We start from the raw sequence: 17,177 nt of genomic DNA, 5'->3' as shown, positions 1-17,177 counted from the left end.
TGGATTATGTTTCAACTTTCTCCTCATTCTCACTGAGCTTCCTTGTCATCCAGCTTCTGAATTCTATGTCCACAGTCAGCTCACTCTGGTTAAGAACCATTTCTGGGAGGCTAATGTGTACGTTTATAGGTAAGGGCAAACACTGGCTTTTTGAGTTGCCAGTTCTTGGATTCATTCTTTCTCATGGGTAAGGGTTGATGTTTCTTCACCCGTGAGATAAGTTGAGGATAGTCAGCTGGCTTTGTTTCTGGGTATATTTCAAAGGGTCATGACTTTGTACAGAATGTTTATTTCTGGCTGGATCTTTTCCTTAGTTTTCACAGGTGATACATACTTGCAAAATATTTTAAGTTTGCATTTTGACCTGAGATCCAGCAGGTGGCGCTTAAGAGTGCTAGCAGGCAGATAGGCTCTTCCTACTCTGTTTCAGGGCTCTTCGGTGTTCTGGCCAAGATGACAGTAGTCCTCTGTGGTGTGGGGGAGAGAGGTGACTCGCTCGCCTAGATGGCTCCTGGGCCTTGGAGGAGCCCCCTTCGATCACTGGTTCCATGCCCTCACTTCTTTTGTTAGGTGTTCTGGTCCATGGGCTCCCTCAGGCAGGGACCACATTTAGTAGACAGGTCATATCCTTGCCACGCTGGCCCTGTGGAACAAGGCACACCCCAATCCTCTGCCAGCCCATGAACCTGGGTATCTCCACTTCTCTCGGTGATCTGAGAATGAGGGCTCACCCTTGCTTGGCCTCCACCAAGTCCTGATCATCTAAGAGCTGTGGGATGGGGTGGGGTCACTTAATCCCCTGTCTAGGTGCTTTCCGGGGGTTCATGAAGTTGTGGCCACACACAGAGTTCAGGCAGATGTGGGAATGCTGGGCTGGAAGCTCTATCAGACATGGATTTCCTGGCTATGAGTGGCAGGTTTGGGTGCAGTTGCCTGACCTGCTGTTGGGTTATATTCTAGAGGCTGTTCCTGCCATCAGAGTTCAGACAGAAGTGGGACTGCTGGGCTGGAAGTTCTAGCTGCCTGGCTACGAGTGGTGGTGGGGGTTGTGGAATCACCTATCCTGCAGTTTTTCTGTTTCCCTGGATAACAGGAGGCTGTGTCCACTGGCAGAGTTCAGAAAGAAGAGGAACTGCTGGGCTGGAAGCTCTAGCAGGCATGGCCTGCTGGCTACAAGTGGCAGAGGTGGGCATTGTTGTTTGTGGGTCTCATTTTCCTTTTTAACTTGTATGCCTCATAAATTTTTGTTGAAAACTAGATGCTTTAGTTAATATATTTTATCAACTCTTGATTTTGATTTTTCTCTACCTCTGGGGTACGTTGCTGTGAATTTTGTTAGTATCACTGAAATTTTAGCTTTCAGGGAATTTTTTGTATCTAAGATCTTCCATATTCTGCTTCATGTAAAATCAGCCTCTCTTGGGCAGGGTTGAAGAGCTGCAAGTTCTTATGACCAGCCATGACCTTGTTTAGAACTTCCACAATAAGGTGCCACAGGTAATGGAAGCTGTTGGATGTAGCAGTATTCTCTACTTGCCCACAACAGATGCTGTGTAACATGGGTCTGGAAAGAATGGGAGTTGTCAGTCTTTAAGGTCTGCCTTGCCCTACCCAGTGTGAAAGTTTTGTACCTCAAAGCTGTATCTGAGAAGTGGAGGGGAAAACAGATCCCAGCTTAAATATCATAGACTCCAACTTTTCTTATTAGGAATCACTGATTTTTCTTGAATAAATGCTCCTGAATTTGCTTTATGCCATTTGATCATTTTTCACACTTGAAATGGTTGTTTCCAGTAATTTTTCCTGTTTTATTGCTGGTTTGCTTGAGAGAGAATTTGCTGAGCTTCTTACTCTGTTATTCTGGGATGTTCATTCTTATTTATATTTTTAATTATGTATTTGTTAGTTTAACAAAAAATAATTATGCATTTTGTGCAACAATGCAATGTCCTAGTCAATGCGGATTACATAGGTTAACAAGATAGAAACAGACCACAGCCTTTGAAGAGCTAACAATATAGCAGATTATTTTGTTAAGTAGAATCTTTGCTTAGACTACATGAACATTTCATTTTGTGTGTCTAGCTTATCAATTGGGGAGGCGACCAAGCCCACTCTGTTGAAATACCACAAAGTCAAGTTTGTTCTCAGAGAAAAAGAATGCTGTGATCAATTGTTAATGACTGGCATGGGTACAAGAGGGACTCTTGAGAGTGGCATGTTATGATTTTGCCAAACCTGACATATAAATCTTGAGTTTCACTCTAATGCTGGATGCTGAAGAGGTCACAAAAGATCTGCTTAGCATTCCTGGCACCAATATCAGTGGGTTTATCAGACGAGATCTTTAAAATGCTGTATGGCCAATGCTGTTCATCTCAGGATATAAATGGTCCAAGAGACCTTTGAGTACAGACACCTAAAGTGGGGAGAGGGGAGAAAGCCAGTGAAAGGCCACTTTTGTAAGCTGTTTCCTTCCATCTGTCCTGGTAATCAACTCTCCCAATTATTATGACATATAGGTGTTATGTTGATAATCGTGGTAGGACTAAAGTGGAAGAAAACTGTAAATAACTTCTTTGAGATACAATGATATGAAACATTGTTGATTGCATGTTATCAGGAAATAGCATAGGCTAATCAAATATGCAAAGAATCTGCAGGCTAGATTATTCTCTTTCATTACTGTGTTATTCCAGTGACATTATGCAAAGAAAGCAGGATGGGGCAGGGTGCCAAGACAGATAAATTTTTTTTGCAGTTTTTAGCATGGCTGTGAATGTTCTCCGTGACATGCTTACCTTTTCAAACTCATGCTCCTCCTCTCACTCCTCTATTAAAAACTTACTCTCTCCAGTTAGTGTAGTGTTTATACCCTCTGTCCACAGTGTTCCTGTGTGTTTTTCTGTTCTGTTGCTCATGGGGTTCGTACTGCGTGGACCATTGTAATACTTACTCAACATCCTTCCTCTGACTAATTTCTAGTTCTCCTTCAGGACCCAGATCAGGGGTCACCTATTCCAGAAAGCCTTCCTTTGTTTTCTTCTACTGAAATTCTCTGTTAACATTTGTTTGTCTCTTGTACTAAGCTAGGAGCTCCCTGAGAGCATGGAATGTATCTGATTCATCTAACACCAGTGCATACAGTATAGTTCACAATACATGCTTAATAAATTTATTCTCATTGTAGAGTGTCAATGGAGCAAAGTAGGAGAAGGTACTTTGCTTCACTGAGCACTAAGTGAGGCAGAAGAACAAGGGAAGAGAGTTAATTAAGAGCAATAGGATTTGGAGTCAGACAGACCTGGGTTTGAATCCTTATCACTTCACTTCATAGCTGAGAGACCCTGTTCAGCCTCCTGTTTCCTCTTCTGTGGAATAAATAAGATCACTTCCTCTGAAATCATAGGGCCTGGGTTAAAGTCCCAGTTCGTATATTATCTTAGCTATGTGACTTTGGAAATGTTTCCTAAAGATTTTTGTGTCTAAATTCCTTCATCTGTAAAATGAGGACACTAATAATTTCTCCTTTTTATAGGGCTGCTGTAAGATAAAATGAGATGAAACATGTAAAACTCAGAACAATTCTAGGAATAGATAAAACAAGGAAAACACATATAACTAATACTACGAAGTAAAGCAGAGATATTGATATTACCTACATTAATATCAATATAAACATATACATGTCTCCAATAAATGGTATCATTATCACTATTATTAATAATTTTAAAGCACTCTACACATTATTACATTATATCCTTCCAACCATCCTTCAAAGTCAATCTAGCATCCTCATCTTAGCTGTAAGAAAGCCAAGGCTCAAAAATTAAATATCTGATTTAGTGTACCCATCTTGTAAGTAGGAGACAAACATAAAAAGCTTATACAAGCTTGAGAAACTGAGAGGGGTATTTCTCAGTAGGAAAAAAAAAGAACCAGGAATAAAACATTAACCTATTTGGCATCCAACAATTCTACATCTTTGACAAAAGGTCTCCCAAACCTCTTATATTTTCAGCTTTAGTAAAGACAATAAAAACAAAACATGAATGAGCATTATTAACCCATACATGTAGTGAAAATGACATTGCGTTTAAAGTCAGATAGAATACAACTGAATTTCAGTCCTGACCCTGACCCTTAAATCACTTTATACATCATTCAGTTTCCTCAGGTTTTACACAAAGATAACTTCAGTTGCTGTGAGGGATTTGGGGGAAACATAAATGAGATAATGTATAGAATTTCTGGCTTCTAGTATCTCGTATATATTAGATACTTGCTAAATTGCAGCTATCATCTATCATGAGTCTTGTATCCATATTACCTAGAATATCATCTGGCTTACAAGGAACACTCTTTAAATGTGTTCAAGGCTAAACTAGAGGGAAAAGTTGCAAACCATAGGAAGCCTCAAGCTGAGGAAAATCCTCCCCAAAAGGTATAAACAGTATATTTCTCCTTGGGTTCTAGCCTATTGACTAAAGTATTTTACCTGTCTTCAGAAACTGAGTAACTAGGTGATAGAAACTTAAACACAGCAATTTAGGCAGCATGTTTTTTCAAAGACTTAAGAAATTAAGGCCGGGCATGGTGGCTCATGTATGCAATCCCAGCACTCTGGGAGGCCAAGGCGGGCAGATAATCTGAGGTCAGGAGTTCAAGACCAGCCTGGCCAACATGGTGAAACCTGTCTCTACTAAAAATACAAAACTTAGCTGGGTGTGGTGGCACACTCCTGTAATCCCAGCTACTTGGGAGTCTGAGGTAGGAGAATCGCTTGAACCTGGGAGGTGGAGGTTGCAGTGAGCCGAGCTTGTGCCATTGCATTCCAGCCTGGGCAACAAGAGCAAAACTCCAAGAAGGAAGGAAGGAAGCAAGGAAGGAAGGAAGGAAGGACAGGAAGGAAGAAATTAAGAGTGAGTGATCAAAGCCAGGGAGAGAGTAAGGGTAAGGAAATTAAGGATAGGGACTGTTTAATATCCTCTCCCTCATCCTCCACAACCCTTATGTTAATTAATTTACACGTATTATTTCATTTAATCTTAACTGCAACACTGCAAGGCATAGATTACCCTGACTTCCTAGATAGGAAATAAGTTGAGAAAGATTCAATGTCTTCCTCCAGATGCACAAGTAGAAAATTGCAGAGCAAAGGATTCCAAATTCTAACTTTAAGTGGACCACAGGTTTATTGGGTGAGAACGTGTATTTGATGAAGAGTTCTCTATCTTCATCTCAAAGAATAGTGTGGTTCCCTGGGACAAGACTCTGGAGAAACCATAGAAACTGACCTAGTACATGTCCAGGGGCCTTTAGACTTCACATAATCATGATCCATCCATGGCTTAAAAACCAGGTGAAGAAAATTAGTTTGGTGAATAGAATGAATTGAATTCAAAGGGGATGATAGCTAAGTCAAGTAAACGATCCCTTGGAGAATTGTCTTCTGTACAAGAATCTTCTGGGAAGCCACAGATCCCAATAAAAGCTTAACTTGGTTTAATTCAGAGCAGCCAGGGGAGACTTTGGATCTAGTGTGATCACACTGAGTGATAGAAGACAAGTGGCTGAACCTCCCTGAGGCACAGTTCTGTAAAATGTGGATACTCATATGCACTTGTAGGGTTATTGTGGAGAAACCAGATATTGGCAAAGTATTTTCGACATATGACATTAGCAACTGTTTTCTGGAGTTTTCAATCACACAGCACTTTTATACCTGCATGTTTAAAACTTGTCCAACTGCAAAAGAAAATTATGCTTTCCTTGGAAACATACATCTCTATTTCTTTAAGATTACAGAATGTAAGGAATACAATTAGGTACCTGTGTAAGCAAAGTTGAAAGGCCGTGTTAGAGGGACATGATGCTTAGGTGCCACTGTGGGATGTGAGGGATATAAGAACACACCATCATCACCTAGCATATCCACCAGCTCTTTACGCAGGCTTTCTTCCACTGCCTTAAACTTTTGGTATTTCTCATTGCTATATCTGAGCTTTTCTTCCAACAAAGCCAGTCCTACAGAATGATAACATATATCAAGTTAAGGTAATAAACTTCATTTTAATTCCTAGTGTTCTTTATCTTTTCTTATTCAAGTAATACATGTTCATTATAGAACACTGAGAAAGTAAGTGATGAAAAAGGAAACTTTATAATCTTACTTTTAACTCCTTCTAGTTTGTTTTAGTAATGCTATATATAACATTTCTAGCCTCTGCTACTGCATAGTTCATCATAAGGATTTTTCACATAATTGAAAACCCATTATAGCTGAGCATGGTGGCTCATGCCTGTAATCCCGGCACTTCTCAAGGCCAAGGCTGGCAGATTACTTGAGCCCAGAGGTTCAAGACCAGCTTGGGCAATATGATGAAACTCCATCTCTTAGCCAGGTGTGGTGGTGAGCCATGTAGTCCCAGCTACTTAGGAGTTGAGGCAGGAGGATTGCTTTAGCCCAGGAGGTCAATGCTGCAGTGAGTCATGATTGCATCACTGCACTCCAGCCTGGACATCAAAGGAAGTCCTTCAGAAAAGGGGAAACAGAGAATAAACGTTTGGAAAATTTGCAGTCTGATGATGGATAGAAAAGAAAAACCCATTTTCTAAGGAGAAATTCAAGCCGGCTGCAGAAATTTACATAAATAAGGAGGATCCAAATGTTAATCTCCAAGACAATGGAGAAAATGTCTCCAGGGCATTTCAGAGTCCTTTGTGGCAGCCCTTCCATCACAGGTTCAGAGGCCTAAGAGGAAAAAATGGTTTCATGGACCAGGCACAGGGCCCTCTTGCTGTGTGCAGCCCAGGGACTTGGTGCCCTGCATTCCAGCCCCTCTAGCCATGGCTAGAATCATGGCTAAAAGGGGCCAAGATTGAGCTCAGGTAATTGCTTCAAAGGATGGAAGCCCCAAACCTTGGTGGCTTCCATGTGGTGTTGGGCCTGTGGGTGAACAAAAATCAAGAATTGATGTTTGGAAACCTCTGCCCAGATTTTAGAGGATGTATGAAAATGCCTGACTGCCCAGACAGAGGTGTGCTGCAGGGACAAGGCCCTCATAGAGAACCTCTGCTAGGGCAGTGTGGAAGGGAAATGTGGGGTTGAAGCTCCCACACAGAGTCCCCACTGGAGCACTGCCTAGTGGAGCTGTGAGAAGAGGGCCACTGTCCTCCAGACCCCAGAATGGTAGATCCACTGATAGCTTGCACAGTACACCCAGAAAATCCACAGACACTCAATGCCAACACATGAAAGCAACTTGGAGGGAGGCTATAACCTGGAAAGCCATAGGGGTGGAGCTGCCCAAGACCATGAGAACCCACCTCTTGCATCAGCGTGACCTGGATGTGAGACATGGAGTCAAAGGAGATCATTTTGGAGCTTTAAGATTTCAGTGCCCCACTGGATTTTGGACTTGCATGGGGCCTTTAGTCCAAAATTTATATTTAGATATTAAGAAATATTACAGGACATCAAACTGGTCTAGGTAGAATATGATTTACATACCAATGGAAGGGATGGTGTACACTGACAGACCCAGGCACCATTTGATCAACTCCCACAGAGGACTGACATGTTTCCCATGGTCACCAAGCAAATCTACAAATTTCACAGGTTCCTGAGATTGAAGGAAAGAAATAAAATACAAGAGTATTTTCTCAAAATAGTAAAGACCAAAACACCTATACAAGACTTATATATGAATAATCATTCATAACAGCAAAATACCAGTCAATTGATGAATACATAAATAAAATTTATTGATAAAATATTACTCAGTCACACAAAGTAAGTGCTGATATATGATACAATATAAATAAAACTTGAAATATTGTGCCTAGTGAAAGAAGCCAGTAACAAGACACCACATACGTATGAGCCTATTCACATGAAATATCCAGAATAATCAAATCTATAGAGACAGAAAGTAGATTCTTGGTTACTTAAGGCTATGGAGGTGCGAGTGGGTTGTAGAGTGACTGATAATGAGTATGAGGTCTCTTTTAGGAATGACGAAAATATTCTAAAATTGTGATGATTGTTGCACAACTCTAAATGTACTAAAATCCATTACATTGTATACATTAAATAGGCACATTGCATGGTATATGAATTATAACTCAACAAACCTGTTATAGGGAAGTGTAGGCAGAGCAGGATGGCTGAATAGAATGCTTCAGCAGTCAGCCTCCTTGCAAGAACACCAAATTAAACAACTATGCATGCAAGAAAACACATTCATAAGAACCAATAAAGTGAGCAATCACAATAACTGGTTTTAACAAAATATCAATAAAAGAGGCACTGAAGAGAGTAGGAAAGATGGTCTTGCATTGCCTACACCAACCCTCCCCCATTGTCCATCAGCACCTCATTGAAAGACAATTTGTTTGCTTACAGGATGGTGAGTAAAGTGAATGGACTACTTTGCATTGCAACCCAGTCCTGCCCTGTCCCAGTGGTATGCAACATAGGGAAAAATTATGCTAGCACCAAAGCAGGGAACATTTAGAGCAGTTCTGAATGAGGGAAATTATCAGCTCCAGTGGGAGGAACTCCAGTCCTGGCTGGCTCCACCACTAGCTGACTAACATGGCCCGAGGCCTGAAGTAAATTTGAGTGGCCATCAGACCTCAAGGACTACAGGCCTTGGAAAAACCCTGGAGCTGCACTGTTCTCTCAGAGGCAATTGATTTTGGATGCACCCAACCTAGTACAACATCAGCTGTGGTGGCCAAAAGAGTGCATGCATCACCCTTCCTTTAACTCCAGGCAATGTAGCTGGTGAAGAGACTTCTGTGGCTTTGGGAAAGGAGTGGGAAAAGTACAGAGGATTTTGTCTTGCAAGTTGGGTACCAGCGTAGCTATAGTAAAATGAAGCAACAAGGAGATTCCTGAGGTCCCCAATAACAGGCCTTAGCTCCTGGGTGGTCTTTCTAGACCCACTCTAGTGAGAAGGGAATTGACTGTCCTGAAGTGAAGAACCCAGTACCAGGAGGATTCCCAACCTTCTGACTCAAGAGCACCAGAGTCTCCTATAAACATTAGTCAGGCAGTAGTTGCCATGAGCCTTGGATGAGACCCCGTACTGTGCTAGCTTAATGTTTAATCTAGCACACTGCCAGCTGTAGTGGCCACAGGAGTACTCATGTCATCCCTTTCCCAATTCTAGACAACTCAGCATAAAAACAGACTCCTTCATATTGAGGGAAAGAGAGACAAGAGAGTGACTTACTTTACCTGGTGACCCAGGAAATTTTCCCTTATATTACTCAACACCACCAAAGCAGTGCCTCTGGGATTTGGCAAGAGTCACAGCATTCCTCAGCTTAAGACGCCACCGACTGCTGTTATGGATTCAGTGAAAACACACTTACAGGACAACACTCAATCCTCTTTGAATACATGGAAAGTCTTTCAATAAGGATGGGCCAAACCAAGAACAGACGGTGAATATTGAAAACAACACCTAACTCTTCAATGTTAAGACATTAATAAATGTACATAAGCATCAAAAACATCCAGGAAAACATAACCTAACCAAATAAACTAAATAAGGCACCAGTGACCAATTCAGGAGTGACAGAGATATGTGAATTGTCAGGCAGAGAATTGAAAATAGGTATCTTGAGGAAGCCTAATGAACTTAAAGACAATGCAGAGAAGGAATTCCAAATTCCATCAGAGACATTTTTTAAAGATTAAAATTTAAAAAGAAGAAAAATTCACTTGACAAACTGAAAATGCATGAGAATCTCTCAAATGCATTATTAAACAAATAGAATAAGTAATTAGTAAGCTGGAAGACAGGTTGTAGGCTCGAGGTTACAAGATGGCTGAATAGGAACAGCTCCAGTCCGCAGCTCCAAGCATGAGCGACACAGAAGATGGGTGATTTTTGCATTTCCAACCGAGGTACCAGGTTTATCTCACTGGCTTGTCAGACAGAGGGTGCAGCCCACAGAGCAGGGTGGGGCATCCTCTCACCTGGGAAGCACAAGGGGTCGGAGAATTCCCTTTCCTAGCCAAGGGAAGCCATGACATACAGTACCTGGAAAATCAGGAAACACCCACCCTAATACTGTGCTTTTCCAACGGCGTTAGCAAACGGCACACCAGGAAATCATATCCCGTGCCTGGCTCGGAGGGTCCGAAGCAAACAGAGCCTCACTCACTGCTAGCACAGCAGTCTGAGATCAAACTGCAAGGTGGCAGCGAGGCTGGGGGAGGGGCATCCGCCATTGCTGAGGCTTGACTAGGTAAACAAAATGGCTGGTAAGCTAAAACTGGGTAGAGCCCACCACAGCTCAAGGAGGCCTGCCTGCCTCTGTAGACTCCACCTCTGGGGCAGGGCAGAGCTGAACAAAAGGCAGCAGAAACTTCTGCAGAATTAAACGTCTTGTCTGACAGCTTTGAAGAGAGTACTGGTTCTCCCAGCATGGAGTTTGAGATCTGAGAACGGACAGACTGCCTCCTCAAGTGGGTCCCTGACCCCCAAGTAGCCTAACTGGGAGACACCTCCCAGTAGGGGCTGACTGACATCTTACAGAGCTGGATGCCCCTGAGATGAAGCTTCCAGAGGAAGGATCAGGCAGCAACATCGGCCATTCTGCAATATTTGCTGTTCTGCAGCCTCTGCTGGTGATACCTAGGCAAACAGAGTGTGAAGTGGACCTTAGTAAACTCCAACAGACCTGCAACTGAGGGTCCTGACTGTTAGAAGGAAAACTAACAAACAGAAAGGACATCCACACCTAAACCCCATCTGTACGTCGCCATCATCAAAGACCAAAGGTAGATAAAATCACAAAGATGGGGAGAAACCAGAGCAGAAAAGCTGAAAATTCTAAAAATCAGAGCACCTCTTCTCCTCCAAAGGAATGCAGCTCCTCACCAGCAACAGAACAAAGCTGGCTAGAGAATGACTTTGATGAGTTGAGAGAAGAAGGCGTCCGACAATCAATAACAAACTACTCCAAGCTAAAGGAGGATCTTCGAACGCGTCGCAAAGAAGTTAAAAACCTTGAAAAAAGATCAGACGAATGGTAAACTAGAATAACAGGTGTAGATAAGTCCTTAAATGACCTCATGGAGCTGAAAACCATGGCACGAGAACTACGTGATGAATGCACAACCTTCAGTAGCCGATTTGATAAAGTGGAAGAAAGGGTATCAGTGATTTAAGTTGAAATGAATGAAATGAAGCAAGAACAGAAGTTTAGAGACAAACGAGTAAAAAATGAACAAAGCCTCCAAGAAATATGGGACTATGTGAAAAGACCAAATCTACATCTGATTGGTGTACCTGAACGTGACGGTGACAATGGAATCAAGTTGGAAAACACTCTTCAGGATATTATCCAGGAGAACTTCAAGAACCTAGCGAGGCAGGCCAACATTCAAATTCAGGAACTACAGAGAATGCTGCAAAGATACTCCTCGAGAAGAGCAATTCTAAGGACATAATTATGAGATTCACCAAAATTGAGATAAAGGAAAACAATGTCAAGGGCAGACAGAGAGAAAGGTCGGGTTACCCACAAAGGGAAGCCCATCAGACTAACAGTGGATCTCTCGGCAGAAACTCTACAAACCAGAAGAGAGTGGGGGCCAATATTCAACATTCTTAAAGAAAAGAATTTTCAACCCAGAATTTCATATCCAGCCAAACTAAGCTTCATAAGTGAAGGAGAAATGAAATCCTTTACAGACAAGCAAATGCTGAGAGATTTTGTCACCACCAGGCCTGCCTTACAAGAGCTCCTGAAGGAAGCACTAAACATGGAAAGGAACAACCAGTAACAGCCACTGCAAAAACATGCCAAATTGTAAAAACTGTCAATGCTAAAAAGAAACTGCATCAACTAATGAGCAAAATAACCAGCTAACATCATAATGACAGAATCAAATTGACACATAACAATATTAACCTTAAATGTAAATGGGCTAAATGCTCCAATTAAAAGACACAGACTGGCAAATTGGATAGAGAGTCAAGACCCATCAGTGTGCTGTATGCAGGAAACCCATCTCACATGCAGAGACACACATTGGCTAAAAATAAAGGGATGGAGGAAGATCTACCAAGCAAATGGAAAACAAAAAAAGCAGGGGTTGCAATCCTAGTCTCTGATAAAACAGACTTTAAACCAACAAAGATCAAAAGAGACAAAGAAGGCCACTCCGTAATGGTAAAGGGATCAATTCAACAAGAAGAGCTAACTATCCTAAATATATATGCACCCAATACAGGAGCACCCAGATTCATAAAGCAAGTCCTTAGAGGCCTACAAAGAGACTTAGACTCCCACACAATAATAATGGGAGACTTTAACACCCCACTGTCAACATTAGACAGATCAGTGAGACAGAAAGTTAACAAGGATATCCAGCAATTGAACTCAGCTCTGCACCAAGTGGACCTAATAGACATCTACAGAACTCTCCACCCCAAATCAACAGAATATACATTATTCTCAGCACCACATCACACTTATTCCAAAATTGACCACATAGTTGGAAGTAAAGTACTCTTCAGCAAATGTAGAAGAACAGAAATTATAACAAACTGTCTCTCAGACCACAGTGCAATCGAACTAGAACTCAGGATTAAGTAACTCACTCAAAACAGCTCTACCATATGGAAACTGAACAAACTGCTCCTGAATGACTACTGGGTACATAACGAAATGAAGGCAGAAATAAAGATGTTCTTCAAAACCAATGAGAACAAAGACACAACACACCAGAATCTCTAGGACACATTTAAAGCAGTGTGTAGAGGGAAATTTATAGCACTAAACGCCCACAAGAGAAAGCAAGAAAGATCTCAAATTGACACCCTAATATCACAATTAAAAGAACTAGAGAAGCAAGAGCCAACACATTCAAAAGCTAACAGAATGCAAGAAATAATTCAGATCAGAGCAGAACTGAAGGAGATAGACACACACAAAAAAAACGCTTCAAAAATCAGTGAATCCAGGAGCTGGTTTTTTTGAAAAGATCAATAAAATTGATAGACCACTAGCAAGACTAATAAAGAAGAAAAGAGAGAGGAATCAAATAGATGCAATAAAAAATGATAAAGGGTATAGCACCACCAATCCCAAAGAAATACAAACTACCATCAGAGAATAGTATAAACACCTCTACACAAAAAAAACTAGAAAATCTAGAAGAAACGGATAAATTCCTGGACACATACACCCTCCCAAGACTAAACTAGGAAGAATTTGAATCACTGAATACACCAATAACAGGTTCTGAAATTGAGGCAATAATTAGCCTACCAGCAAAAAAAACATCCAGAACCAGACAGATTCATAGCCGAATTCTACCAGAGGTACAAAGAGGAGCTAGTACCATTCCCTCTGAAACTATTCCAATCAACAGGAAAAGAGGGAATCTTCCCTAACTCATTTTCTGAGGCCAACATCAACCTGATACCAAAGCCTGGCAGAAACACAAAAACAAACAAGAGAATTTTAGACCAGTATCTCTAATGAACGCTGATGCAAAAATCCTCAATAAAATACTGGCAAACTGAATCCAGGAGCACATCAAAAAGCTTATCCACCAGGATCAAGTGGGCTTCATCCCTGGGATGCAACACTGCTTCAACATATGCAAACCAAAAAACGTAATTCATCATATAAACAGAACCAAACACAAAAAACACATGATTATCTCAATAGATGCAGAAAAGGCCATTGACAAAATTCAACAGCCCTTCATGCTAAAAACTCTCCATAAAGTAGGTATTGATGGCACGTGTCTCAAAATAATAAGAACTATTTATGACAAACCCAAAGCCAATGTCATATTGAATGGGCAAAAACTGGAAGCATTCCCTTTGAAAACTGGCACAAGACAGGGATGCCCTCTCTCACCACTCTTATTCAACATAGTGTTGGAAGTTCTCTTTAGGGAAATCAGGCAAGGGAAAGAAATAAAGAGTATTCAATTAGTAAAACAGGAAGTCAAATTGTCCCTGTTTGCAGATGACATGACTGTATATTTAGAAAACTCCATCCTATCAGCCCAAAATCTCCTTAAGCTGATAAGCAACTTCAGCAAAGTCTCAGGATACAAAATCAATGCACAAAAATCACAAGCATTCCTATACACCAAAAACAGACAATCAGAGAGCCAAATCGTGAGTGAATTCCCATTCACAATTGTTTCAAAGAGAATAAAATATCTAGGAATCCAGCCTACAGGGGATGTGAAGGACCTCTTCTAGGAGAACTACAAACCACCTCTCAACGAAATAAAAGAGGACACAAACAAATAGAAGAAGATTCCATGCTCATGGATAGGAAGAATCAATATTTTGAAAATGATCATACTGCCCAAGGTAATTTATAGATTCAATGCCATCCCCATTAAGCTACCAATGACTTTCTTCACAGAACTGGAAAAAACTACTCTAAGTTCATATGTAACCAAAAAAGAGCCCGCATCACCAAGTCAATCCTAAGCCAAAAGAACAAAGCTGGAGGCATCACGCTGCCTGACTTCAAACTATACTACAAGGCTACGGTAACCAAAACAGCATGGTACTGGTACCAAAACAGAGATATAGATCAATGGAAGAGAACAGAACCCTCAGAAATAATGCCACATATCTACAACCATCTGATCTTTGACAAACCTGACAAAAACAAGAAATGGGGAAACAATTCCCCATTTAATAAATGATGCTGGGAAAAGTGGCTAGCCATATGTAGAAAGCTAAAACTGGATCCCTTCCTTACACCTTATACAAAAATTAATTCAAGATGGATTAAAGACTTAAACGTTAGACCTAAAACCATAAAAACCCTAGATGAAAACCTAGGCAATACCATTCAGGACATAGGCATGTGCAAGGACTTCATGTCTAAAACACCAAAAGCTATGGCAACAAAAGCCAAAAATGACAAATGGCATCTAATTAAACTAAAGAGCTTCTGCACAGCAAAAGAAACTACCATCAGGGTGAACAGGCAACCTACAAAATGGGAGAAAAATTTGCAACCTACTCATCTGACAAAGGGCTAATATCCAGAATCTACAATGAACTCCAACAAATTTACAAGAAAAAAACAAACAACCCCATCAAAAAGTGGGCGAAGGATATGAACAGACACTTCTCAAAAGAAGACATTTATGCAGTCAAAAAACACATGAAAAAATGCTCATCATCGCTGGCCATCAGAGAAATGCAAATCAAAACCACAATGAGATACCATCTCACACTACTTAGAATGGCGATCATTAAAAAGTCGGGAAACAACAGGTGCTGGAGAGGATGTGGAGAAATAGGAACACTTTTACACTGTTGGTGGGACCGTAAACTAGTTCAACCATTGTGGAAGTCAGTGTGGTGATTCCTCAGGGATCTAGAACTAGAAATACCATTTGACCCAGCCATCCCATTACTGGGTATATACCCAAAGGATTATAAATCATGCTACTATAAAGACACATGCACACGTATGTTTATTGTGTCACTATCTGCAATAGCAAAGACTTGGAACCAACCCAAATGTCCAACAACGATAGACTGGATTAAGAAAATGTGGCACATATACACCATGGAATACTATGCAGCCATAAAAAATGATGAGTTCATGTCCTTTGTAGGGACATGGATGAAACTGGAAACCATCATTCTCAGCAGACTATCACAAGGACAAAAAACCAAACACCGCATGTTCTCACTTATAGGTGGGAATTGAACAATGAGAGCACATGGACACAGGAAGGGGAACTTCACACTCTGGGGACTGTTGTGGGGTGGGGGGAGGGGGGAGGGATAGCATTAGGAGATACACCTAATGTTAAATAACAAATTAATGGGTGCAGCACACTAACATGGCACATGTATACATATGTAACAAACCTGCACATTGTGCACATGTACCCTAAAACTTAAAGTATAACAATAATAGAAATAAAAATAAAAATAAAAAAAGAATGTTTTCTAATTCTTGGAAAAAATGACACTGATGTTATGATAGGAAAAGTATTAAATCTGTAGATTGCTTAGAGCAGTATGGTAATTTTGTTTATATTAATTTTTCCAATCCAATAGCATGGGATGTTTCTCCATTTATGTGTGTCATCTACTTTTTCTTTCATCAGTATTTTGTAGTTTTACTGATATATATATATAATTTTGTATATATTGATTCTTCCAATCCAATAGCATGGGATGTTTCTCCATTTATTTGTGTCATCTACTTTTTCTTACATCAGTAGTTTGTAGTTTTACTGATATCTATATCTATATCTATATACTTATATCTATATATACTGATATATATACTGATATATATATAGTGATATAGATATAGATATCAGTAAAACTACAAACTACTGTGTATATGTGTGTATATATATATACACACAAATATATATACACGTGTATACATATACACAATTCAATACATTGGACAATACATATATACACGTGCATGTATGCATATACATATATACGTATATATGTGTATACATATACGTATGTATATATGTACATATGTGTATACATATACGTATGTATATATGTACATATGTGTATACATATACGTATGTATATATGTACATATGTGTATACATATACGTATGTATATATGTACATATGTGTATACATATACGTATGTATATATGTACATATGTGTATACATATACGTATGTATATATGTGTATACATATACATATGTATATATGTATACAGATATATATCAGTAAAAGTACATATTATTATATTTATATATTATATAATTTAAAAATATAAATCTAATTATAACATATTTAATATATATTATATAATTATATTTAAATATAAATATAAATATAAATAATATATATAATATATAATATACAAATATATTATATATTTATATGTAATATATACATTATATATATTTCATCTTCTTAATTAACAAGGAGTTCTACTTAATTTATTTTTTGTAACTATTATAAATGGAATTGCATTGTTGATTTTATTCTCAGCTACACTTTTATTGGTGTAAAAAAATGCTACTTGTTTTTATACATGTATTTTGTGTCCTGAAACTTTACTGAATTCTTTTATCAATTCTAGGGGATTATTTTTGGAGTCTTCAGGTTTTCCAAGATATAAGATTATATAGTCAGATAACAGGAAAAAATTTCACTTCCT

At 39.7% G+C, this 17,177-nt stretch overlaps 1 protein-coding gene across 1 annotated transcript in view; it reads right to left on the bottom strand.

The window, feature by feature from the left end:
* The window catches only part of FAAH2 (fatty acid amide hydrolase 2), a 210,219-nt gene that overhangs the window by 40,319 nt on the left and 152,723 nt on the right, over window positions 1–17,177 (bottom strand). Inside the window, 2 exon segments of the mRNA XM_055106172.2 lie at window positions 5,833–6,027; window positions 7,514–7,625. Of these exon segments, the coding sequence (XP_054962147.1) occupies window positions 5,833–6,027; window positions 7,514–7,625 (307 nt within the window).

Source organism: Pan paniscus, chromosome X, assembly GCF_029289425.2.
Source record: "Pan paniscus chromosome X, NHGRI_mPanPan1-v2.0_pri, whole genome shotgun sequence".
NCBI lineage: Eukaryota > Metazoa > Chordata > Mammalia > Primates > Hominidae > Pan > Pan paniscus.
Note: the sequence above shows the minus strand (reverse complement) of the source record. Positions and strands in the feature narration are given on the sequence as shown.